The sequence below is a fragment of the Strongylocentrotus purpuratus genome, unplaced genomic scaffold, assembly GCF_000002235.5.
Source record: "Strongylocentrotus purpuratus isolate Spur 01 unplaced genomic scaffold, Spur_5.0 spur5_scaffold_6, whole genome shotgun sequence".
NCBI lineage: Eukaryota > Metazoa > Echinodermata > Echinoidea > Camarodonta > Strongylocentrotidae > Strongylocentrotus > Strongylocentrotus purpuratus.
The window spans coordinates 14,754,497-14,782,282 of NW_022145612.1; the positions used below are offsets into that span (position 1 = coordinate 14,754,497).

Genomic DNA, 27,786 nt, shown 5'->3' on the forward strand with positions numbered 1-27,786 from the left:
TATCGTTCTATCATTTTCTTTAAGGACGACATCTAGCTCCGCTCCTAAAGTTATGTCACCTAACATCGCGATGTTACAACTGCGAGCGTTTATACTTGCCAAACACGCCAAAACACGCCAAAAGATCACACTTCGATTTGGAATGTTTTGGAATTGGCATTTCTGCCGGTAATGCGTAGTTGCCCTTAGTAACATCACGGTCAGGCTCCGGTTTGGCATTTTTTGGCGTGTTTGGATGACAGTGTAAATGCCCCTAGTGTAACCATTATAAACTGTTTCAGGAAGCACTCGTGCATTAACAAAGGCAATCGCATATTTTTTATGGAGAGGGGGGGGGGGGAGGAGGGATTGACACCCCCCCCCCCCCCCCCCCACAGTAAGGATAGGGTTTAAGTTGGTCTTGCATGCAGCTTCCTGAAACGGTTACACTGGTGCTAACTTCAAGGCTGATGTTTACTCTTCACTTTGGTACTTAATTAGTGCAGTACCACAAGTGCGATGATAAATAAAATGTTGGTGAGTGTGAAAAACCAGTTCTTATTACTTTTAGAGGGCAGTGTATTTCACTCAGAGTAAATTTTAATTTTTAGTTACTACTTTACATTGCAGAACACTTTTTACACTGTTTCTTATTGGTTAGCACTATATTGCTCTGAAAAAAGCATTGATTTTTTTGTTTTGTTTTGTTTTGTTTGGGGGGGGGGGGGTTAATTGTTTAAAACTTGATGTCATTTTCCAAAACTTCCAAAAAATATTGTCAAAAGACACACTTGGGGGTTAACACTTTATTGCACCTACGCCCTTGGCTAGAATAGTATTTTTAATTAGCTCAACTTGAACCATTCTTAGTAAGATTAGAAATGTACTTATTAATTACTGTTTTGTAGTTATTAACCACTTGACTGCTACCCATATGTGTTCTCGCTCTTGTATGCCTGTGCTTACCACGTACATGTACGTGCTTAGGGCAGTGCACTTTCAAGACCATAGCACTGCATAATGCCAAGCCCTGCTGTGTAATTAACACTGCTATGATGTTATACAGGTCTTGAACAGTAGATGGCGCTCTTCCAAAAAAATATGGTTTTGATGTGTACAGTGTACAGTTTTTGTCAGGTTTTTGTACAGTACAAAAATGCTGTAGCACAGGGGGTATGAACGCGTTTTAAGCCAATAGCAGTCAAGTGGATAAGCTGTGGAAAAAATAGACAAAACATTTGATTACTTTCATAATTTGCAATATGTTCATTAAATGCAACATATTATTTTTATTATTATTGTTATTATTATTAGCCATCAAGTGTTATGATAATAATAATAATAACACATGTAATAGTAAAAATTATATTGCAGAATGCATTGTGATAATTTGTCATTTATTTTTAAAGTTATAATCCATTATATGCCATTGTTACATCTACTATTATCAAAGCCATAGTTACAAGAATTAGTTGTTGGTATTCAACTAACAACCCTAAAAAAGCTGAGTCTTATGAATCCATCTCACAGCTAAGGGGGGGGGGGGGGTGGATCTCCACCATAAGACCTCGATGGTCAACCACGCGTTCGCCACAAAAGTCTGCATGCACGTCACCCACAAATTAATGTTCAAAAATGTTTACCGGTGGTCAATTTCATTAATTCAATAATCAATTGATTATGCTGATTTATGCGAGTTCTGAACTTTGCTCTAATCAAACTAAGCTTCAAAACTGCCAATTTTGTGTATAGACACTCTCTGTAAGACTCTGATCAAATGTTCTTTTAATAATTTGGTATCAAAAGTTTTTCTTATGTGTTTTATTATTATTATTTTTTTTTTCTTACTATTTTCTTTGTTTTACAAATTTTTTTTAATTGTTTTTTTAGATGGAATTTGTCAATGACACATTTACGATCATAAACAGCATGGAATCGATTGGTTTTAATCAGTAAAGGCAAGAATAATATACATTTATGAATTCTGGCTGAAAATTTTTTTTGTATTGGAATTGTACATGAAGCCATGTTTTTGAGCAATGTTTGGTCTGAGGTGCGCAACTTCAAAACCACATGTGTGGACGTCGCGAATTTGGACAAAAAAATTGTGCAAGACTCAAAAGAAAAAGTCAATACACACTGTGTCTACTGCGTTGCAGGCATGTTGCGTGAAACGATGGGCCTTTTACTGTTAAGATGGTATGTACATGTAGATGAAAAATGTAATGCTGATGCTAGAGGTGCAGCTGTAGTACTTTGGCTCTTTATATGCAATCATTTTTGATATATTATCTTTGTAATCATATACATGTACATAAATTATGTATGCTTGTTATATAGTTTATAGGGCCTACAGGGTAACCTTATTACAAGATCTTCACCTTGTTATCAGGCTTTCAGTGGTACCTCATTAAGAGCGGTTCCTCATGTTACCTTGCTGTAAATTGAAAACCCATGATAATAATAATATAACATGTGTAGGGGAGACTGGAAGTTCAGTGGGACACTCCATTATCTTAATAAATATGAAGACAATGTTAAATTCATTTACATCAGTCAAAAGGCTTCACTCAATGCCATTTAAAAATATGCCAAAAACCACTGTAAACTTTTTCACACAAGTACAGGATAAGCGCCTTATTTTCACTACTTTTATTACTGATTTTAAACATTTATTCAGATTTGTTTTTGCGGTTCCGAACGGGTGATCTGACATTTGCTCCTGCGACAATTGCTCGCCTTATTTTCTTCAAAGGTATAGGGTTATGGTTCTGGTTGTGATAGGTTTCTTGGTTCAGAATAATAGGAGGATAAGGATTAAGGTTAGTGTTAGGTTTGGGTTTAGGGTCCATGATTGGCTTAATATGCAGACTTTCCATTGGAGCAAGTGTAGCCAGAACAAATGTCATAGAATCTCCCAACCAAGTGGATACCCCTTGTGATAGTGATTATCCTCTGAGGTGATTAAATGATTTAATACAAGATTTTTTGATGGCCATCAATTTCAGTTGTTTTTAATATCTGGGGTAAACTGAGACATTAGTAATGCAATGAGCAATATCGGTATCCTTTTTTTGTGTCTGAGTGTACGCCTATATGGGTCTCCCAGTTTACCCCGAGGTGGCTCAATTAACCCCCAAACTAAGGGTTTGCAAAATTTATGATTACATGAAAAGTCAAGCTGTGAGAATTCAATCTATAATTGCCATATTTACCTATGTAACTATTATGCATCCTAGAAAAAAGGAAACCATATTTCAGGGCAGAAATTTTCTGTCATAATAATAATTCCATCGATGAGATATACATTTATGAAAAGCTCTACTTTTATTTGATTGCATAACATATTATTCATATTTCACGCACGATTGCATTAAACCAATAAAAAGTGGGGGTTCCAAAATTTAATTTGCACAAAGCAATTGCAACTTCGAGTTAGTAGGATAATAAATATAATTTTTTTTGAAAAAAAGAGACATTACATTGAAAAAAAAATCATTATTTTCTCTCGTACATGACACCTTTTGCATTAAAAATCAATTAAGTGCACTTGAGAAGAAGTAAAATGAAAATATGCTTGATTTCTTACAATTGGGTAAGAAGCCATTTTAGCTTTCCTGATTTAGCAGCTGACATTGGATCTACATGTAATGCTTAAGTGAATTCACACAAACCTTCTGTTCACATCCTTCCCAAGACAGCATTAAAAGAGCCCCTGAACATGGCTACTTAAACGCTGTATTGTGATGGGTAAATTCACTCAAGCATTTGGTTCATTGTCAGCTGCTAGATTAAGAAAGCTGAATGGCTTCTTAATCAAAATCTACTAATTTGGGAGAAATCAAGATCTTTTCATTTTATTTGCATGAAGTGTCATATAAAAAAGAAAAATATTAATTTGTGTGTGATCTTTTTCTTTTTCCAAAATAAGTATCTTTACTACCCTATAAACTAACTCAAAATTGCAATTTGTTTGTGCAAATGAAATTTTAATACCACTACTTTCAATTTGTTAAATTCAATCATGCATGAAATATGAATAATAGATTATGCATCAAATAAGAAACCGAGCTTTCCACACATGTACATCTCATTACAAAAATTATTATCATGACATAAACAAAATTGCCATGAAATCCAGTTTTTTTTTCTTGGGATACACTGTATAGTTTTTTAATATACAAACATACATGTACTTGGTTTCGTCCAAATATTTGCTTAGTTACAGTTGGTAATATTTTTAAAGTGAAGAAAAATGTTCCATTTCTCCCCGGTTTTCCCTAATACATGGGACTATAAATGATTGGCATTACCTTGGTGCATGCTGAACACAAGTGCTTTCACTTTGATTTCATTACTTGTTCTGTGACAACAAATCAACCAACAATGTGGGATCTACATGTACTTATTTCTACTAATTACAGAAATAATTGTTAACGGTAAATCTTCCCTTGTATGTGTATCTTAGAATATAAGGTTACCTACTTCCGTCATTTTAGGGATTTCATTACGTTTGAATGATTCTTGTTCATTACTCAAATTGTTTTCAACATTTTGTCATGATTAAAATATTTTGATGATGTTATTTTAACTAAAGCATTTAAATACTCCTTTTTTCACTTTTTGTTTTATGTAATATTAGAAACACAATTGTATGCATTTGGAAGATGTATGAATGCAGAAATGTTATAAAAATGTAATTGTTCAATGTCATTGCAACATTTGATGAACATTTCTAAAATAACATTTAAAGAACGTTACACAAAACAACATTGCAATGTTTCTATTAAATGTTTAAATTATATCAAAATATGGTCTTAAAAATAGATGGGTTGCATTTTTATAACATTTCATTCAAACATCTGTAAGATATCATTACAACATCTTATCAACATTTCTAAGATAATATTTTTAAGTCATTTGGGGATATCATCATTCAAATGTTTCTATTAAATGTTTAAATGATATCAAAATGTATGGTCTTAGAAATGATGGCTCACATTTTAAAAACATTTCCTCCAAACATTAATAAGATATCATTACAACATTTAATTAACATTTCTAAGTTAATATTTTAAAAACATTTTGGGATTTTATCATTCAAATGTTTCTATTAAATGTTTAAATGATATCAAAATGTATGGTCTTAAAAATAGATGGCTCACATTTTAAAAACATTTCCTCCAAACATTAATAAGATATCATTACAACATTTAATTAACATTTCTAAGTTAATATTTTTAAAACATTTTGGGATTTTATCATTCAAATGTTTCTATTAAATGTTTAAATGATATCAAAATGTATGGTCTTAGAAATAGATGGCTCACATTTTAAAAACATTTCCTTCAAACATTAATAAGATATCATTACAACATTTAATTAACATTTCTAAAATAACATATTAAAAACATTTAAGAATAACAATATTGTAATGTTTCTTTGAAATGTTATAATGATATCAAAATGTATGGTCTTAGAAAAAGGTGGCTCACATTTTAAAAACATTTCCTTCAAACATTAATAAGATATCATTACAACATTTAATTAACATTTCTAAAATAACATATTAAAAACATTTAAGAATAACAATATTGTAATGTTTCTTTGAAATGTTATAATGATATCAAAATGTATGGTCTTAGAAATGATGGCTCACATTTTAAAAACATTTCCTCCAAACATTTATAAGATATCATTACAACATTTAATTAACATTTCTAAGTTAATATTTTAAAAACATTTTGAGATTTTATCATTCAAATGTTTCTATTAAATGTTTAAATGATATCAAAATGTATGGTCTTAAAAATAGATGGCTCACATTTTTAAAACATTTCCTCCAAACATTAATAAGATATCATTACAACATTTAATTAACATTTCTAAAATAACATATTAAAAACATTTAAGAATAACAATATTGTAATGTTTCTTTAAAATGTTATAATGATATCAAAATGTATGGTCTTAGAAATGATGGCTCACATTTTAAAAACATTTCCTTCAAACATTAATAAGATATCATTACAACATTTAATTAACATTTCTAAGTTAATATTTTAAAAACATTTTGAGATATCATCATTCAAATGTTTCTATTAAATATTTAAATGATATCAAAATGTATGGTCTTAGAAATAGATGGCTCACATTTTAAAAACATTTCCTTCAAACATTAATAAGATATCATTACAACATTTAATTAACATTTCTAAGTTAATATTTTAAAAACATTTTGGGATTTTATCATTCAAATGTTTCTATTAAATGTTTAAATGATATCAAAATGTATGGTCTTAGAAATAGATGGCTCACATTTTAAAAACATTTCCTTCAAACATTAATAAGATATCATTACAACATTTAATTAACATTTCTAAAATAACATATTAAAAACATTTAAGAATAACAATGTTGTAATGTTTCTATGAAATGTTAAAATGATATCAAAATGTATGGTCTTAGAAATAGATGGCTCACATTTTTATAACATTTTGTTCAAATGTTTGAAAAATATCATTAATATGTTATATCAACATTTTTGATAATATCAAATTGATATTGTTATAATGTTTAAGCTTAATGTTAAACAAACATTTTTAAAATGTTTTTTTGATGTTGGTGTTTAATGTTATAAATATGTTTTCTTGATAATCACAAGACCATACATTTTCATATGATTTTAACATTTGAACAAAACATTTCCCAAACGTTTAGCCAAACATTATCATGATGTTCTTATAATGTTTTTGTGTTAGCTGGGCAGTAAATTGGTATTTGAATTAATGAGTTACTGAAAATATTCTTGAAATTCAATTTAATAATTCGCTATAAGACAAAAAAGAGAAACATAAAGTTAACATTGAACTCATAACATGTTTTGTGCACATACTTAAATTAATGAAAACGAAGCATTATTTTCGACAAAATTTTACTAAGTTTAAACGAGTTGTATGAAGCCACGCGCCAATTTTAGCGCAATTTGTTGCACTTGTTCGTAATTCGTAAGTTTGAATTCACGATCTATGAAGTATCAATATACACAAAATTATATAATTCTGTTACCTAGCAACGCGCAATTCTACGGCAATGCGCTCGTACGCATCATATATTTTGTTGCATTTGTTTGTAAATTTTTGAAGAAATAAAAATTCTGAAGAAAAAAATGGAAACCAGTCATAGTGAAGAAGAGAACTATCTCAAAGTTTTTTTTATTTCAATTGTTTTATTATTATTTATTTATTCATATATATACATATAATTATACATCGATTTATCTAATTTTCTAGTAAGTGGAGTAAGAGTAAGTTGATCATAAAAGATAGTACATGTAATGCACTATAATACCAAGTGTTTCAAAATAATGTTTATTTATTTTATTAATTTATTTATTTATTTCTAATCTTTCTATATACATTTCTTGACGCAACGAGGAGTATACATTCCAAGAATTCAGATAAGAAATATTTAATTTTATTGTTGGCAATATTACCTTCTTCTTCATAATTATGTAACAAAACCTTGACACCATAGAGTGGTGAAGTGTGACGTTATCAAAAATCTATTTTTATAATTTCTCAATTTTTTTTTCATTTTCCGAAACAGCATAAAAAATAATGTCCAAATGACGAAAACCAATTGAAGTATTGACTGAGATATGACCATCTGAATAAATAGGTTATTTTGCTCTGGCTCGTAATGTATATGAACCAGAGCAAAAGAGCACTGAGTTTCTATAGGAAATCTATTAATTCAGATGGTCATATCTCTTCCAATACTTAACATATTCAATTGGTTTTTCACATTTGGACATTATTTTTTATGCTCTTTCGGAAAATGAAGAAAAAAATGAGAAATTTTAAAAACAGATTTTTATGATGTCACATGCAGCTTCGGAATATTTCAGAATTTTAGTTATGCAAGTAATCGTAATCATAAGATCAACTGAAATCTAATTTGAACGTGTATATTTCAATTAAGCATTTTCTATTATAGACAAACATAATCCCAAGCCTAACAGAGCTTTTCTTAAGACAAACATATATAAAAATAATATAAAGGATGACAAGGCATTAAATACAATTTTAAGAGTACGTTTGCAGGCAGTCCTGGCTAATTCATTTTAGTCTCCATATGTCTCAGATAATTCCAAAACTACCGCCAATAAAAATAAATCTCACCAATCTATATTAATCAAACACAATATATCATGGGGTGCATTCGGGATCTAGAGGTCTTAAGTCTGCAGGTACTCACACCCACCCCCACTGCACGTCAGAGAATGGAGAGAAATGGATAAAGAAAAAGAGGAGCCACAAACACATTAATGTGTATAATGAATCAGGTACCGGTACTCTAAGATTACATTGATAATGATTAGCATAAAAAATCCTAACAAGTCAGATTTATGATGTCTAGCTCCAGCAAGGCATACTTCTCTTCTTGTTTATCCAGTGTTATCCCTTGGTAATTCTCATTCATCTTAACTTTGAGATACACATGTATATATCTACAATTACTCACAAAAAGTAGGCAATGAATGTCACATAATCTTAAATGTGCTTTAAGGATAATGATTCAATCCATGAATTGCAAATTACAGCCAATTAACACATAAAAGATGAAATTATATTTTGTCTGAAAATTGCTCATGGGCCAGCATCATAATTTAAACAAAAAGACATGTTATCTCATTCCAAACTGTAACAAACTTTGTGTACTTCTAAACCCTTGTCATGATATGGTCAAATCATACATGTACATGTGTTTAGGTAATCAAATGATTTAAATCATGACTGGCTAGTTCATAAATGAAAATGAATCCGAGTACATAAAGATCTTAATGGGTATATGACAATGCACATACAGTCATACACATGCCACAAGGTAGGCAAAATACACAAAAGGGCATTGTGTAAAACAAGTACAAACATCGAAAATGATATCGCTAGTGACATTCCTTTGTCTCGCAATGTATGGTCAACAAGGGATCGAAAAGATCACAATGTACAAACATATTTAAAGTTTTGAATTTATTACTATCCATGTGCTATGTAAATCTATAGAAGGAAGTCTACCCTGACATCATTTTGGTTTCAATAAAAGCAAACAATGAGAGAAACAGATCGGTGAAAGTTTGAGGAAAATATGTTAGCAATTGTAGGTCTCCTTCGAGCAGAGTTCTCCCTTCATTATTTTTTTTACTGGGAATAATTCAATTACCATCCAAAATGCCGCTTTGAATTATACAATGAAAATAAAAACAAACTCATACACTACAAATTTACTTTAGATGTACTGTTAAAGAGTGTACTGTTTGCACTAATGACATTAAATGACATTAAACTGCTAATCACAATACAGGTATTTAGCAGTCAGCTCGATGGTATGGGTCTGATCCCACCGCTGCCACCACAATATTAAAAGCGACTGCCAAATTCAATATTCAGGACTAACAATTCTTTACAGTATTATATACTCAGGTTATCAAGATGGCAGCCCAAAAAGGGATAACAGTCAACACTTGAACATACACCAACTTCAATTAAAAACTAATTCCCTCAGAGGGCAGCATAACGCTTTGGTGAATGGCTGAACAATTTAATCTAATGTAAATTTTACAAACATTTGAATCAAATGTATAAATATGATGCAGAAATTAGAAAAAATGTTCCACAATGGTGCATTGCCTAAATCACTTTTTGAATATTTAACGCATGTAAAATTAATCAGTTCTTAGCGACATTGGTGTTTTTAATTTCTTCAAAGTAAACTTTCAAGATTATTTAGCTCTAATCCCCAGAGTGAAAAAATGACACTTCACATTGTACTTCACATTTTAGCTAACTCTTGAGTGAAAATATGCTTAAGAAATTGTCTTTCTTCATCCAAGCAATACATTATATATGGACAACTGATTTGAAACATTATCTGATAACTACAGATTTGCATTGAGACATATATTCAACTTTCCTTTCATTGAAAGAATATCACCATCTGGGTTAGTATACCATTCTCCTTGACACCTACAGGCGACTTTATCCCTTACACTAATAATGAAGTACAAAACACATTGGTTTTTATCATCTTCCCAACATTGGACATCAATGTCATCACCTGCATTCATCTCTCCAACATATTCCACAGAGAATGTCTTTACATTATAGTATGCAAAATCTTGAGAGAATTTGCTGAAGATATTACCTTGTAATGCAGCTAGGCTGGCACCATCATGGCAATACCTAAAGCATACTGATTGGTTTACATGGATATTCGAGTCGGTGTCACTTGGTAGAGCTTTGGTGGTATATGTAAATGATTGTTCCCTTCTAGGAGTGATCTGTGGAAAGGTGAATCTTTGGGGTGGGTTCTTGGATGTCGATGCTATGTACTTGTCTGCACCTTTGGCAGGAAGCTCAATCGGTCGTCGTGAAGCTAGACTGACCCTTACTGCCTGGCAGAAGTTTTGAGCGAGTATCTTGCCCGTCTTCTGGCAGCATGTAGCAGCATTGAACCAGAAAGAGGTCTTTCCCACATAACTAATTTTAATCTTCATGCACCATGGAAAAGACACATCTGCTCTGTCATAAAAATCTGGAGAGATTTCCAAAGTTTGGTAACTCAAAAAAAAACTTAAGCCGGAATCAATCTGAAAATCTCTTCTCAAAGAGAGCCTTACAATCATGGCCCTACTAAACTCAAAGTGCTTGACTAATCTCCAAACATCCACTTTCGCTGCAAATTAAGAAATAAACAAAATATTACTATTTTTTTTAGTTATTTAAGGAATGATGATTACGCATTGTAGAGGCCTTATGTTCTTTGATAGACATTAAGGGCCTAAATTCTTGTACCATATTCATTTTCAAGAACTGCTCCTTTGATTCTAAGTGATACGGTACATGGATTTTGTTTACCACATTTCTACCAGAAACATGCATGTCTCTGTTAGTGATTGTGGTAGCCCTGAGGCCCTTGAATAATATTGCATTATAAAAACAATGAATGAACATGTATGTGAAACATCGTAATGTGAAATTGTAAATAAAGATCATTATTGATGCCTAGCTGAAATTGTTCCTATAAACATGCAGTCACAGTGATAGGAAAGATGATTTGACCCCCCCCCCCACCCCCACCCCCTGACTCAGCTTCTCAGTTGTGTACCAAACTCCCAGGAGGACTCAGATTTGGTTTGGACAGAGGTTGTCGGTTTTTGTAAATATTTTTTTTAAAGGCCCATTTTGCACACTTTTGAAAAACAGACCCATGGTAAGGAATATTTTCGTGATAAAGTGACCCATTAAAGCGGCACTGTCGGCACACCCCTGTATCGCTTAATATGTGAGTCCCCCCCCCCCCCCCCACCCCCTGGGACCAAAGTCACCAAACTTCAAGTTCAGGATCCAGGAAAGTACTCACCAGCTTTATTGAAGTCACCATAAGAAAACCCTTCAGACTTGATGAAATAAGTTAATCCATCCTCACTCTTGCTGATCTTCATGATTGTCAAATATCGACCAGTTCTCTTTTCCTTTCAATCACTTACCAACACGATAAGGTACCTCCCTAGTTTCATGTGGAAAAAATTAAAATATAGTCAACATAGAATTTTGAGCGTTTTTTTTCTGATAGCTTTAGATGTACATGTATAATAACGCAACAACTGACTGCACTCAAGGAGATATTTAGCGTCGAATAAGCGGCGGGGGGGGGGGGGGGGGGGGGGGGGTAAGAGAACAATTAATTCTATTTTTGTAGCCCAATTCGTCATGAAATATTTAGCGGCGAATCAGTCAGTCAGCCAGTGAATAAGAGGGGGGTGGTGGGTGGGAGGAAGTGGGAGGAGATGAGAGGTACTCATATTTTTTTTTGGGGGGGGGGCCATGAGATTTTGTATACAAAATTGTTGCTCCCTGGTGGTCCCTCTTCTTTTCTGACAAAACTGGGGGGGGGGGACATTTGATATAATGCCCCCCTCTAGGAAAAATCATGGGGGGGGGACATGTCCCCCTGTGCGCCCCCCCCCCCCACCCGGGGATTGACGCCGGGCCTTGCCAGACATCTTGCCAGGCCTTCCTGACTGATGAATTCTGTCAACCATGCAGATACATCAATAAACTTGGCCTGTAAAGCTGTACACTTCTATATCCTGGCCGTAGACCTACTACGAGTATGAATTTGTGGTAGATCTAGATCTACTGGTAGCACAAACAAAAATTGGAATCATGAAAGTAGAAACCCCCCATGAGTATCACATGAAGTATATTGACACTCTTTTTGTCCAGGATTCCTAACGGTTTTCGGAGACAATAATTTAAATGCGCAACTATTGAACTATATAGCTACAACTACTAGTTAAGTTCAAGTGAGAGTCTATATCCTTTTCGTCTGTTGGGGTCGCAACTATATGTATAGCTGCGCTGCTTTCCCGCTGCATGCATACCGTACGTAACTTAGTACTAGAGTCTACTATTACTACTTTACTTTGCCTTTGGTAACTTACCAAATTCAAACTGGCGCTGGTTTCCGAAATTCTATTTTAGTCGATATGTTTCCCAAGTTGCATGGTTAGCCATCAGTAAAAAAAAAGAGTTGAGAATTTGAGAATTCATCAGGAACAAAAATGAACGACCAATTCATAACTAGTCCACTGCAGTCGAAGTCCAATTAAGGGGGCGGAGCTGAATGAAGTTAGAATAATTTCCACACGTGCTGTATATTTATTTTCATACACACTGTATACTCTCTGGGTCCGTTCCCTTTTAATTAAAAGAAGATTATTCTTTAAAACTATTGAAACACTTTACAGGTTAGATGTGTCGGCTCTTCATTTATATGAATAAAGTAGGATTATATGACGGCTTAAATCATCAATTTGAGAACAATAAAAATTATTTCATCGCATCATCCTAAAATGAAATGTGCCTGAATTGAGGAAAAGTTACACTGACCTCGATCACCGGTGACCGACTTTCGGCCCGATGACCGATAATAAGCCAGGCGATATAGGTCTATCGCCCCGTCTAGGGTCTAGAAAATCTTATCAAAAAGTAAACATGGACTTAATTTTCTTAGGAACAGCATCTGCTCACCCATCACCTTCTCGGGGTGTATCAGGCACGGTATTAAGGAGTGGTAAGACATTAATTGCTTTGTTGCTTTGTTACAAACAAACAGCCCAAAATAAGCTAGATCTGCAGCCGCGTGGCCGTGTTAACCCCAACGGAGCTCCCTTGAGTTACCAAGCCGTAGCGTAGGGCGTCGGACTATCTCGATATACGATAGGATTGTTGGGAGTGGGCCGTGGGAAGTTTACCGGTAGACCCTATCCAGAGACCAGACACGTAACATTTTAGCTGTCACTTACTTTACTTTCTTTACTTTAATACACACGATGTTGTAGGTCTAAGCCTGTTCATCGATCGCGATCCAGGATCCAGGATTCTTCCATGGTTACTGCTATTTTGTCTGCCTTTGGCTTTGGCTTTGGCTTTGAACGCTACGGGATGTGCATCAAATTAAATAATCATGTGCCACATGGCACATGATGTGGCTATATAGATCTAGATCTAGGTCTAGGTCTAGACTAAACTATATTTGTTTTTTTATGAGAAATAGTGTAATTTAGTGTCTAGAGGTCTAAGCATAGATCTAGTCTAGAGTCTAGTATCTTTTCTTGTCTTAACTTTTCAAATCACCTGTCACTCGCCCCTAGACTCTAGCAATTGGATTAGCTCTAGCGTTGCTGCTAAGTATTAGTAGACTAGGCCTACTAGGCCTAGCTAGACCCTCTAGAGGTCTACTACTAATTTCATGACAACAATGCGTTGCCACTAATTTCATATGTTGCAGAATTTCATGACTAGGGTCTAGACTAGACTAGACTAAATACTTGTTAATACTAGTTTCAGATAACCTTCAAGTTTTAACTTGGTACTTGGTAACAACTTGAAAATGGAAGGATTGAAGTGTAAAATACTAAATTTTAAATAGGCCGAGCCCTAGACCGAAGTAACCACCTGGTATGGGTCATTCTTTAATAAAACTGACATTTGTCAACCCGTAGAGGTGGTCAGAGGAGCCAGATGTAATCTCAGCGGAATAACAACTGTCGAAATCACTTTAACAAACAAAGAGTGTCTGCAGTTTCAAACTACAAGTAGGGCAAGCAGTCATTGGAACCACAAGCAAGTGGAAGTTTTTTGTTTCCGCAAACTTCCACAAACTTCCTTGAACTACCACAAAGCAGATAACTTTAAAGTGAGGACCTCCATAGCTTAAACGTAAGAAATTGTTAAATTTAAAACCAAATGCCCAATTTCAGTAGTATGGCCTCATTTTTTAAAACCGAAATAATGTCCCAACCAATTGATTTAAGTAAGGTAGTTTGATATAAATACACTATTACTACATGTAGATATCATCTGAATATCAAAAAGAAAGAAAAAATGCTCAGAAGTCCTTCAATATGTTGGCTTTATCAATAACTCTATCTTTTTATCAGAGAGGGAGGCATGGTTGATAGATTGTGGAGAAGGCACCCAGATTCAGTTGATGAGAAGCAATGTGAGGCCTGGTCGCATCACCAAGATCTTCATCACCCATCTCCATGGTGACCACTCTTTTGGTTTGCCAGGTCTCATGTGCACCCTCAGCGCTGCCTTCATGGACCCTGACAGAGAGGGCAGTATCATGCATATATATGGTCCTCAAGTACGTTAGTTGGCTTATTTGGTAGATATTAGATACACGCTTATTGATATAAAAATGTTGTTGATGCTGTTCCTCTCAGTTAATGATTACTTGTAGCAATGATAGAATTCCTACACTGGAAGATATCTTTCTTGGGACGAAATTTCAAATGTGTATTAATATAGGCACCCCAAGTAATCTGAGTATTGGAGGCTGCATCAGCTTATTCCTTGGCAAAACTTGCTGCCCATGATTTACACAGAAAAAGAGTGATAAGTTATTGAGTTAATAATTGATGACTGAATTAATGGACTCATGGAACAACATTTTTGCCAAATATCTTTCTATGCATCAATCAATCACTCAATCAATAATGCAGTCATTCATTGCAATAGTGAGGAGATTACAGATGATTTCACCAGAAACATAGACTCTACAAAAGTAAATCTCTATAAAGGAAGAACCTTTATGCATCATTTTTAGTATAATTGAGATTTGATAAGGATTAAGAGAATAGAGATTTTCACAAAGATTTTTCTGTGTATAAATTGAAATCTGACAGTGTCTTCTGGAATGACTTTTTGATAGTTCTAAGAATTTCACTTGTCTAGATTATAAGTACTATTTGGACTGTGGACAGGCTACATCAAAATATGTACAGTAGGTTTACTTACATGTGTAGTACATTTACGTCTCAGACTCTCTGTTTAATGTCTAATTCATTTACAACAATCATGATTTCTGTATGCAAGTAAATCTGTGGATATGTAGTTTAACTGGGTTATTATTTTACATGAAGTACAGGACAGGTACACATTACACATCATTAGTATATACATGTATAATACTTCTACAGCTCTTGGTTTTCAAGGAGCAAATCAAATTTCAAAATCTATATTTGTATCAAACACATTTTAGCAAATCAACTTTTGAAAATGTGTTTTGCTTCCCAAGGGTTTGAGAAAGTATGTCCGTGTAAGCTTGGAGCTGTCCAGATCAGAGTTGTCCTACTCCTATGTTGTACATGAGCTGCAAGTTCCAGACACAGAATTTCCTCATGACTGGGAGGTAAGACTAAAGCCCACAGCAAAATACAATCCCTACAATCCAATAGTATAAGAAGAAGAAGTAAATTAATGTTGATAATTTAGGAAGGCTAAAAACAAAAAGCACTATGGCTCTTGTTTTATCTAATGAAATGCAGGAATTAATCCTGTTCTAAAAATTTGACCTAAATGAGATCTCAATCATACTTATTTTAATTTTAAATATTTTAGGTGTAGTTCATTAGTTTTATAAACATATCATATTTTGTGTTAACTTGTAGCATTTGATTTCTCCCCAAGTAATTTGTTATTGTTTTTACAGTTAATTTGTGGTTGTTATGATTCTGTAAAACGATACCCCCTCCCCCAGTAGTCAATAACAAATATTGATATTGCTTTTTCAGGAAGTGATAGTAATGTGTGTAAAATGGTACTTTAAAGTTTCTCAAACTTGCAGTGAAAAGATTTGCATACTCAAGTTCTGCCTCAAGTTCAGTTTACTGAATTTCTTTAAAAAGTCAACTCTTTTACAATCTACGCGTACAGAAACACAGATACAGCTGGGGATGATGGGATCAAGGGTACTATGAAAGACCAATGTGGTAATGTCTAGACAGTCCCTTTCAGTAAAGTGAAAAGTATTTGAAGGAAGGAAGATTTACCTCTTAATTTTGTTTTATATATTTCAGACATGGAAACCATCGCATGAGGCAGAGGGTTCATTACATCCCAATGAGAAGACAGGACAAGCCATTTTTATGACCGCAGATGGCACTTACAAGCTGTGGGTAAACCAAAATGTGTACAATTATTCCTTGATTTATTGAGTTGTACATGCTTCATGTTTTATAATATGAGAATAAACTCAGCTGTATGAATATAAAATGCACAAAGAGAGAGGATACAATTGGGATTTACATAAAAAGAAAATCACATTCATTTAATCTGTCACATTGTTCAGTCATAGGACGATGGATATATTTTATTAACTATACTGATTGATTTGCTTTTCTTTGTTTGCAGACATGAGGATGATAATTTTATCATCCATGCTGCCACAATAAGTCACAGGGTACCTTGCTTTGGATATGTGTTCCTGGAAAAACCTCAACCAGGCAGGTATTACATGTGATTTCCATCCATTGATATAGTATACAAATAATGAATGGTTATGAGTTCAATAGTGCAAATATTTTCATGAGTTGAAAGATTAACATTCTATTCAACGAGGCGTCAGCCGAGTTGAATAGAATTAATGTTAATCTTTCAACGAATGAAAATATTCGCACCATTGAACGAAAGAAAAACATTCATTATTTGTTTTATACAACATCGAAGAAGATCTAATAGAACGTTAATCAACAAATTATGCTTTACTCCTTATATTAAAGATAAATTCAAGTTGGATTCAAGCCTTCTCGATTACATTCAGATTGCCTTCGCGTCAGATACACGCAGGGATACGCGCGCGCACAGCAGAGAGGTACGCAGTCTGCATATAACCAAAAATGCACGGCGCATATAACCAAAAATGCACGACCGTGCAATATACCATCTATTGAATATCATGTGACCAACAATCCTCCAGTCAAATGACAGGGATCCACGTAGGTGTTGTATAATATATAAATATTCAATGCTTTGAGAGGCATGGTCAAAACTAAATCCAAAAAGTGTTTTAAGAAACTGCACTGTACACTCTCAATATATTTTTGAGTCTTCAAATGTAACCATGACCCCCAAATTAAGCAGTTATTGGTTTTATATACAGCATCCTGAGTCTACATTCTTAGAAAAAGTGATTTTGATTTTAAAAAATGTCGGTCAAAGCGGTTGTCTGTCCGAACGTCCCGTTCTTGTGATCGTTCTCAAGAACCAATTTATGGATTCCCGCCAAACTTGGGTCATGTACATGTATGTATCTTGCAGAGCCAATTGGTTGGTTAGATTTTGGGGTCACGAGATCCAAGGTCAAAGGTCACAGGGCTCATTATGCATGCAAAAATAGCTTGTGATTGTGTTATCTCAAGAACCCATTGATTGATTCCCGCCAAACCTGGGTCATGTATGTATCTTGCAGAGCCAATTAGTTGATTAGATTTTAGGGTCATGAGGTCAAAATTCAAAGGGTCAAACATGTATATGAAACATGGCTTGTATTAACGATATTCTGAGAAACTTTTAATGGATTGCAATCAAGCTTGAATTTTAAAAATTGATTCTGTTTTGGTTTGTAAAATTGCTCCATGGCAGAGGCATCATTTTCGACAGCACGCAGTCGAAGATCCATCTAGTTATTTAGAGTTTGAGTAGACCCCATGCAACAGTCAGAATATTTGTTAAAGTAGATATTCATTGATTTTAAATCTAGCTTTATTTTCATTATTGCAAAGTTGAAACTTTGATTCGACAAGGTTATCAAAATTCAATGCTTTGAAATATTCGAAGTAATGATTATTATAAATTACAAAACGCTTAAATACAGCCCCGGCATAGCACCTGAATAGCTCTCCGAACGCTGCTGAGATGTGTGAGATCACAGCAGGGACATGATTTGCACAAGCAGACGATGTACCATGACATCTCACACATTTTCAGTGCCTGTATTTTCATCTTCTCTTGAGTTCTTTCTCTTACTTCACTACCGCCAGGCTAAATGTATAATCTATTGCCTCACTCTAAACCCCGCGCATGGTTTTATTTTTATGACAAATGCAGCGATACAAAAATAAAGGAATCTGTCGCTTGTAAACAAAATAAGACGCCATTGTATATTCAGCTGCAGACACCGCGGTATGTTCGGCATTTTAAGAGGGAACAAATGCCGTCCTTAATATCAATCCGGGGGCTTTTCAATTTGAAAGGCTGGTTTCTTTGATTGTTAATTAACCCCTATCCTGTGTATTTACAAGCATAAGATTTTAGTTATCAGAATCGGGTCATGTCCCCTTTTGATCGGTTTGACGTGCCAGTACATTTATATACACTAAACTCATTATAATTTGACAAATAATAGCTTTGCAATTATGTTCATTCTTTATGGGATGTCGTCTGCTTGGGCAGTATTGGTCCCTGTTGTGACGTCATTAAAACATCGTTATTTTTCTGGCGAATCTCTCGTATATCCCAGCTGCTGTGGAGGTGGTTGTATTTTTATGTTTATAATCACCCGATATGTAGCTGACCTCAAACTTGTACGATGGCCATCTGTTAGCTTACCAGTTTCTAGTGATACATTAGTTGACATATTTGTGATTTTCTTTGAATTTCACCTTTAATAACTTTGTTTATTTCTTTTTTTGCTTCCTAGTTTTGTTGAGTCCTGTTAATTGTAACATTTTGTAACCTTCGATGTAAGGACAGAGTTAAGCAGCAAAAATTAGAGATGGTCAATGATTCACTGGATTTGGGCAGATGCAGATATCTGTAGCACAGTCACTCTTCTGGTGGTCATCATGTCAATGTTCCAACTTTTTTCTGTCGTTAGGTTAGATGCTGAGATGCTCAAGGCAAGGGGAATCAAGCCAGGTCCACTGTATGCCAGAATCAAAGCCGGGCATGAGATTGAAGCTCCAGATGGCTCAGTTATCAAACCCCAAGATGTTGTTGGACCAACAAGACAAGGAAGAAAAATTGGTAACATTTGGTCTTAATTTTTCATTACCTCTTGATGATTTATAAAGTGTAAAATGGAATACTCTCTATGCTGTGTATGCTGCATTGTTGGCATAGCCACGAACTTCTTTTTTATTTTTAGGAGGGAGGTGGGGGGATATGCCATTAAAAAAATTGCCAACAAATTGAACTGGATAAATTGGCTTTAATACATTTGCCCACACATTGAACATTTTGTGGGCAAAATCTTTGAATATCTCATTTAAGTCTCATCAATTTTCAGATTTTTTAAATCACAGATAGTTCAATCAAGGGTGAGTGAACAGTTTGTGTCAAGGCTATAAAATCAAGACTTAACATTGTTATCAACCCCAATTGTTCCAATGTGCTCATCTACCAACAAAATGGCCCCATATACTCAGGACAAAATGTGTTTGTTCTTTTTTGACCTTATCAATAACTCAATGCAAATGATGCAATTGTTATGTCTGAGTAGACCTGATCCTACCAAATAATATAGTATTACCTTTAATTTTGATTAATATTCATCATGCTTGGATGTTATTCAGAAAATTATTTCATCTTGATTTAACTGAAATTATTTGTATTACCATAACAAATTTAAACCCATAAACGTGTTATTGGTTAGTGATTGTGCATTGCATGTTTTTCTCCAGGGAAGACATCTGTGCAAGCACCAATCAAATCTTGTGAATTAGATTTTTAAAGATCATTGTCAGAAAGAAAAAAACTCTTCCTGGATGGGATGCAGAGATATGTAGGGAAAGTATGTATTCCATTACAGATTGAATGCATTTTTCTTCTTTCTCCTTTTTGATCATGAAAATAATCCTGGGAGACACAAAGGAGTCCTCTTGAATCACTTCCAATGCCATGAAAGCAAATGTCTTGCAAAAAGGTCATTTTGAATTGACTGAAATTAACCGGACGCATAGTCGGAGATGCAGTCACATTCAACTTGTTTTTTATTTCTTCTTTTTGATCATGAAAGTAATCCTTGGAGACACCAAGGAGTCCTCTCGAATCATTCCCATTGCCATGAATGCAGACGTCCTTGTTCATGAAGCTACCCTAGCGGATGAGCATCATGATCTATGCATCGGAAGAGGGCACTCCACACCAGGTTTGTACCAATAGTAAATCAGGGTTTGTTTTGTAATTGATGGTTAACCAGGGCCCTGTCTTATAAACAGCTGCAATTAATTGCAACTATGTAGAGATAGGGGACTGCCAACTTGAAATTGATCGGAGGACTAACGATTGATTCAAATCAATCACAACTCTTTATAAGATGGCCCAGCTGGAATCCAGAACAATGAGATTATTTAAATTGAACTTATACATTAAATGTGTAGACACAGTTCTAGGGAGATGATAGGGATGTTAACAAATCAATATTGGCTTCTTGTATGGTGCTCCAATATTTCCTTGGCTTTATGCTACTGATTTCAATTCTCACAGCAATTTTGTTTCTACACTGTACCCACTTACTACAACTGGTTGAAGAAAGATAGATGTAGATTTATATCTTGCCAAAGTACTTGAGTACTGTTTACATTTGTTTGTATGCCTCCGCTACGAAGTAGCCAGAATCATTATGTTATCGGGTTGTCTGTACGTATGTACATCCGTCCGTACGTCCCGTTCTCGTGATCTTGTTATCTCAAGAACCGACTGATGGATTCCTGCCAAACTTTGGTCATGTATGTAACTTGGAGAGCTAATGAATTGATTAGATTTTGGGGTTACGAGGTCAAAGGTCACAGGGCTCATTATGTATGCAAAAATAGCTTGTGATCACATTATCTTTAGAACAGATGGACAGATTACCATCAAACTCGGAACATGTATGTATCTTGCTGATCCAATGAATTGATTAGATTTTGCAGTCACAAGGTCAAAGGTCACAGGGCTCATTATGTATGCAAAAATAGCTTGTGATTGCATCGTTAGAACCAATGGACGAATTACCATCAAACTCAAGACATGTATATCTTGCAAAGCCAATGAACTGATTAGATTTTAGGGTCATCAGGTCAAAGATCAAAGGGTCATACATGTATATGAGAAATAGCTTGTAATCACGTCATTCTGAGAACCTGTTAATGGATTACAGTCAAACTTGAATTTGAAAAATTGCTTCTATTTTGGTTTGTAAAATTGCTCCATGACGGAGGCATCATTTTCGACTGCATGCAGTCGGTGCAGTTGAAGTTCCATCTAATTGTCGTTTGTGTTGGTCTAAAAAATTCACCCTATGCATGATAAGCATTCACAGTGCCATTTCCAGAACTGAAAACAAGGACTGAAAATAATTTGCAAAATTCCAACCAAACTTATTAAATCTATGAAAAGGAAGATTTTAAAAAAAAAATTGCTGTCAAAAAATAAAAAGTAATTGGTTCCAGGGATGTTAATTTACATTTGACTATCAACCATGATTCATCAAGATCAAGCGATTTCAGGTTATCGTTGTGAAAGATTAAAGATCAGGTGGATCGGTAGATTGAAACTGATACCTTGAGACCATACTCTCATACTCATTTTTGTATCTCAATGTACATCATTTTGTTTCGTCTTTTTTCTTTCTTTTTTTCTTTTCTCTGATTGACAGCCATGGCAGGTCAGTTTGCTGCTCAAATCCAATGCGAGCATCTAGTCATCACTCACTTCAGTCAGAGATACTATCCCTTATCACATCAGGGCAAGGTGATTACATACTCTCTAAATCCTTTGTCACATGAAATAATTATATAATATTGGATTGCTTTGAGTGTGATACAAGAATATATTGCTTGAGCTATGAAAATATTGGACGAGTCAAAGACGAGTCTAATATTGTCATAGCAAGAGCATTATATTCTTGTATCACACAAAGGCAAAGCCATATGATATTATTATTATTATCTGTATCAGGCTGATGTAAAGCGAAATAACAAAATATGACTTACCTCGGTAAATATGGCTTTGTTTTCATGTGATATTGATATCGATAGTTGAAGTTCCCGGATGACTGAGCAATACGAAAACAATATTGATCAGTCATCTGGGTCCTGCGTTAAATATATTAAATACATTAATTTATTGTACCACTTGGAAGCCTTATATGTATAGATAATAATTCTTCTGATGTTTCCTGTTAATAGATATTGATAAAAACTACATTTAGCCTGCGCGCATATCCATCCAAGGGAATGCAAAAGGTGCATACAAAGTACTAATATTACCCTGGCTTTAGCCCAGCTGCCCTTTTAAAGGTGCTTAATATCAAGGAATACAGTTCTACCAGGTACCCATTTACTATACATTGGTAGAGACTAGAGAGTGGCGAATGTTTTGATACATCTTAAAGGAAAAGGGTAATTTTCATCATAAATTAACAAATTTTTATTAAAATTGATGAAAAATGATTTCAGTTCACATTTTTAAATGTGTTGTGTATTGTTTATGTGCTTCATTAATGTGCCAAATTACCAAACATTAAATTTTCCAAGGCACAGCCAAAGTATTTTTTCTATTTATTTAAATCCCAATTGTATCCTCTCTTTTTGTACATTTTATATTCATACAGCTGAGTTTGATCTCATATCATAAACCACTATCTTACTTTGATTTTTGCAGCTCCATTTCTCTTGTACAATGTCTCTCATACTTCTTCCAAATGGTAAATGTTTTAGACAGCTCCATATCTCTTGCACTATATCTCTCATACTATATCTTTCATACTCCTCCCTGTTGGCAATAGGAAGGGGATGAGACTGTTCAGAAGCTTCTTGATCAAACGAGAGCAACGTTTCCAGGAGGGAAGGTGACCGCAGCGGAGGATTTTTTGACTATCTCTGTTCCAGCCAGGAGGTGATGCAAGCCATCATCCCTGCTTCCCCATTTTATCAATAGTAAGATTTGATTACGTGATTCTTGAAGAAATGGCAATTCATATTATGGAAATCTAAAAAAAAGAGTTTTGCTGATTTAGAGTGTATACAATGATACGAATACTAACAGCCAGCATTGTAGTGCCTTTAATTAAAGCCTTCTTGTCAGAATAAATGCTGAATCACCTTCATATTGTATCACATTCTGAGCCATTTAACTTGTTCTTCCATCAAGGAAGTCTGACATCCCCCCAAATTTAAATTTCATAAATCACATGAGGAATCAGATCCTCAATCATTAAGATTTTCACATTTGAATGTTCATATAAAATGCTGTTTTAAATATGAAATGTTTTAATCAGATAAGCACAGGGTTGGATGAAGACTACAAACCGGTACATAACATGGCTTAAATCACTGAAGAGGTTCATCTGATTAGTGATGTAACTTGAATTTTTTTTTTTTTTTTTTTTTCACGTTCAGAAAAACTACATGTTTTGGTAAACTTATTCAGACCTATGTCATAGTTGGCGCTGTTGCTGATGCAGTACATCTTGATGTGTAGCACAAAATGTAATTCATCCATGAACATAGAATTGGAGTCAAAGCTCGTCATCTGCGGTCATTGATAGTTAAATGTAACGTTTTAATAATATATCTCTTTTATTACTGCTCAGTTCTCCTTTTATTATTGCTTCTAACTAAATTCTCTTCACATACTATTTCTAAGTTTTATTGATTGCGATATCAGTCGAGACTCTTGGTTGTAAACCGCTTTTGGTATCCGTTTATTACGTGACTGCCTATCTTTTATAATAACAAAACTTAACCACAAGATATTAAGCTAAGATCAAATAACAGGTCTTTCGTTTACCTCTCTCTCTCTCTCTCTCTCTCTGGATAAGTAATACTCTTTGTTCCTCTTTGTTCACTATGCAAAATCTCATTCATACTCAGTTAATATAACACACAGAAGGGAATCACAACAGAAGCATGTATCAAACAAATAGTGAAAGTGTTATGTGAAAACTTGTTGAAAATTCAATATTGTTGAAAAATCTTAACAAATAATATATCTGAATTATGCCGTGTAAATTTCATCTACCGGTAATCCATAAATAGAATGACAGTATACAAATGATGCACAGGTTTGAGTGCGTCGGTAGGGATTGTGTGCACAAGGTACCTTTGAATGGTTTTAGACCAAATTCAAAGGTACCGCGTGCACACAATTCCACCGACCCACGAATTGAACCTGTGCATCATGTGTTTTATAAGATGGGGCCTAAAAATTGTCAAAAATACAAAATTTTGTTATTTTACAGATTTATCGGATGCATGGCAAAATCATTCGTCCAGTAATCCAGTAATTACCGGACGCATGATTTTGGCCAATGGTAAGAATGTATTAGGAAACAACACTCAAGACTCACCTCACTTGAAACAAATGATATGAACTCGAACTCCATGAAGAAATAAAAAAAAATGATGAATGCTGAACTTGAAGTTGAACAAGAAAGTCCCCTGAAGTACAAGTTGACTCTATATACACTGTACACTATATACACAGATAGGCTGGTGTCATTTAATGATTGTGAATTGTAGAGTTTACTACACCCAGCTGCAGTAGAGATCTGTTTCATTTTGTTCGAAAGTGTGTTCTGATTCTGTTCTGATCCTGGTCCTGATCGAGTTGATATTAAGATGTAGGTTGTGTAGATCAGAAGGTCCGCTACTTGGAGACCTGTAGAAAGCTGCAACTATCAGGTCTGGTTGGTTGTTTACTTTTACTCTGACAGCTAAAAGTGGGCATTCATGACGTAGGTCCAATAATATAACTTGAAGTGTTTGTCGGAATGCGATAAGAATTCCACCTCCCCAACGGTCTCTGTCTTTTCTACATATACCATATCCTCGAGACTAGTGTATTAACTCTTGGTTACTAAATTCATTGTCAAGTTTAGTTTTGGTGGCTACAACTATATCAGGGTTTAAATCCTCAATAATACCCTGGAATTGGGTTTGTTGTCCAAAGATTTGAAACTGCATACGTTTAAGTTGAGAACCCTCAGTCCTTTATCAGATGTGTGGTTCATATAAGACGGAGGAGTACTCCGAGTAGGGTCTGTTACAAAAGAATGTCATCAAATCTATGAACACCTTGTTTTGCAAACCTTTTGGTGTATCACAATCTAATTCAGTACTTGACTGAATTTTGTCCATGTAATTGCAGATATTGTGTCTTTATGTTTAGTGCTACCAAGACCATCACACTTTAACTTGACAAGCACAGCTTTAAACATACGATTGCTTTCGGGTTTTCTTACAAATGTCAAATTTATCATTGTCCAGAAAGTGGCGTTGAATATCGTACCGTGCGTACTGAAGTGATTTTTTTAGTGTACTGCTCACCATTGGTCTTCCGCACTGATGCGTAGAACTCCGACAAAAGTTTTTCCAGTTCTGACGTTGAAATGACTTCTAAATTTACATGTTTGAGCTCTGCAAATCTCTCCAACTTTAATAGAAAATGAGTATTTGATCGATTTCTTTGTACTGGCAGCATCTGTATCGTCGAGTAATTTATGAAGTTCCTCATCGGAAAGTAGCTGAAACGAAGCATCACCGTGAGCGGCCATTCTGCTCTCGCACACAACAATCAACAACAAAGCTATCGTTTATATCATTAATGCTATCGCGAATATGGCGTGCATCCAGTAAAAATAACTACACGGTAATTGACCAATCAGATTGCAGGGATTCTTCTAACCATCTTATAATAACACCTATTGTGCTTTGATATGATGTAACTTGATCAAATTTTCTGACCTGTGGCTGGAGACAGTCATAATGTCTCTTGAAACAAAGCCAGTATGATCAACACGAGTGACACTTGTAGCTCGTAGTGAGTGATTGATGTAGATTTGACTGAGATTTGCTTCCTTGCTGATGGTTTTCATCATCACCTCCAGGGTGTGTGTACCAATCGGTGCATTGTCATACCACTGATCTTGTTTCCCAGCTTTGGGTTTCTGTTTTGGGCGTTGCCATAGGAATGGACAATCGGGATGGAGTTTAGCCAAATATTCTTTTACAAATTTGACTGGACACACTGTGTCAGCATCTCCGCGGGCGTGCATTTCTCCACCTGTCTCTTACGGGAATCCAAAGCATGATTTTTTTTTTGTGGCTTGAGTTTTCATTGTGTAGTATTAGGTCAGTTTTCCTCATTTTCCCCAAATTCTCCATACCACGATTTTCGATTTGTAGCATACAGGCAATGAATGCTCTGCGCTGGAGACCCTTGGGCTCTGACAAGTCCCAAGTGTTTTTATCGATTTTGTTTGAATCATCATCACTAATTGGAGGGTGATGTGTTGCCTCCGCTTTGCCAATTGATTTCAGCTTTGCTATTTTTGCTTTGAAAGTGTGATTGGAACAACCAAACTCACCGCTTTTTACAATGTCTACATCCTTGGTTGAAATGAAGTGGCATTGCAGTCAAAATCTGATTGAAAACATACTTTTCCCAGTGTAATCCTCTCCTCGTTTGTTTTTTGCAGCAATATAGAATCTCGCCAAAACACTGTCCAAATCTTGATATGAAAGTTCCTCAAAAGTGACGTTAGTCACTCTGCAGAATTCATGAAAAACATCCAAACAAAACCTGATCACTTTCTTCGTATTTGAACTGTCAGTGGAAGCAATAAAATCATCGATATGTGCCCCTTGTAAGAGTTCAAAGCGAACTTCCTTGGAGGCCGCCATGTTTGTTTACATAATTATCTGATCCGAACCGATAAGCTACTGGTACGCGGTGACTTGCCCCGGTAATGCAGGCAGCAAGGTTATGAGCAGTCCGGCCGTACGCTCAGCAGGTTGTCTGCGCGTTCGAATTTGACACAATTTTTTTTTGTCAACGAGCAGTGAGCATGCGCAGTAGTGCCTTGGAATAAAATATTAGATAGAGCATGCACAGTTCTGCCCAGGAAAAAATAGTGAAAACTATTCGGAGGTCTGGCAGAGATTTTTTTTCATAGTAAAATTATATTTTATCGCGTGATCACCACTTGACCAATCATGTATTTAGAATACTAATGAATATTCATTTAAGGGATATAGAAAGTAATATAATGATTTATATCAAATTTTAATTTTAAATTGTATAATTTGTATAAACGTAGGCTTAAAGTTAAAGTGCATTGCATACTGTATAAAATATGCATGATTCACCTGGTCCTCATGAGAGTGTGCAGGATCAAGCATGATTTGACAATGAGCTTGACAGTGGAGGGGTGATACTGCATGGTACTTGGCAGAAACTGGAATCTGTTTGACAGGATGCCAAAAGCATTTTCTAATATTATTATTATTATTACTACCCTTGCTCGGGAAACCTGTAGTTGAAGATGTGTTGTTCATTCGTCAGACCCCAGAGGCTGTATAGCTTCATCATGGTTGGTCGTAGGGCAAAGGCATCGTCACCAATGAAGAAGTAGGGCACATCCTGGTTGTCGTTGGGAATAGGCTCAGGGTCAGGGAAACCTAGGGTA

The 27,786-nt window shown here is 34.9% G+C and overlaps 2 protein-coding genes across 2 annotated transcripts; one reads left to right on the forward strand and one right to left on the reverse strand.

The window, feature by feature from the left end:
- Positions 1-8,858: 8,858 nt before the first annotated feature.
- LOC100892957 lies at positions 8,859-12,790 on the reverse strand. The gene is made up of 3 exons (XM_030973354.1): positions 12,488-12,790; positions 11,404-11,550; positions 8,859-10,716 (listed from the first exon to the last, which is right to left on the reverse strand). Exons 2-3 carry the CDS (start codon positions 11,483-11,485, stop codon positions 9,920-9,922), a joined length of 879 nt encoding a protein of 292 aa, XP_030829214.1. The 5' UTR covers positions 11,486-11,550; positions 12,488-12,790; the 3' UTR covers positions 8,859-9,919.
- Positions 12,791-12,965: 175 nt separating this feature from the next.
- On the forward strand, positions 12,966-25,406 carry LOC756525 (zinc phosphodiesterase ELAC protein 1-like). Its single transcript, XM_001195521.4, has 9 exons — positions 12,966-13,119; positions 14,489-14,697; positions 15,631-15,744; positions 16,412-16,506; positions 16,746-16,841; positions 19,210-19,358; positions 20,350-20,481; positions 21,973-22,067; positions 23,104-25,406. Exons 1-9 carry the CDS (start codon positions 12,966-12,968, stop codon positions 23,215-23,217), a joined length of 1,158 nt encoding a protein of 385 aa, XP_001195521.3. The 3' UTR covers positions 23,218-25,406.
- The last annotated feature ends 2,380 nt before the right edge of the window (positions 25,407-27,786 follow it).

Coding starts and splice junctions, on each gene's coding strand:
- LOC100892957 (XM_030973354.1), bottom strand. CDS start 11,485: ATGAAGATCAGCAAGAGTGAGGATGGATTAACTTATTTCATCAAGTCT. Junction 10,717..11,403: donor TGGTGACTTCAATAAAGCTG/GTGAGTACTTTC, acceptor CTTAATTTGCAG/CGAAAGTGGATGTTTGGAGA.
- LOC756525 (XM_001195521.4), top strand. CDS start 12,966: ATGACCGATAATAAGCCAGGCGATATAGGTCTATCGCCCCGTCTAGGG. Junction 19,359..20,349: donor AAGACAAGGAAGAAAAATTG/GTAACATTTGGT, acceptor TGATCATGAAAG/TAATCCTTGGAGACACCAAG. Junction 22,068..23,103: donor CCTTATCACATCAGGGCAAG/GTGATTACATAC, acceptor TGTTGGCAATAG/GAAGGGGATGAGACTGTTCA.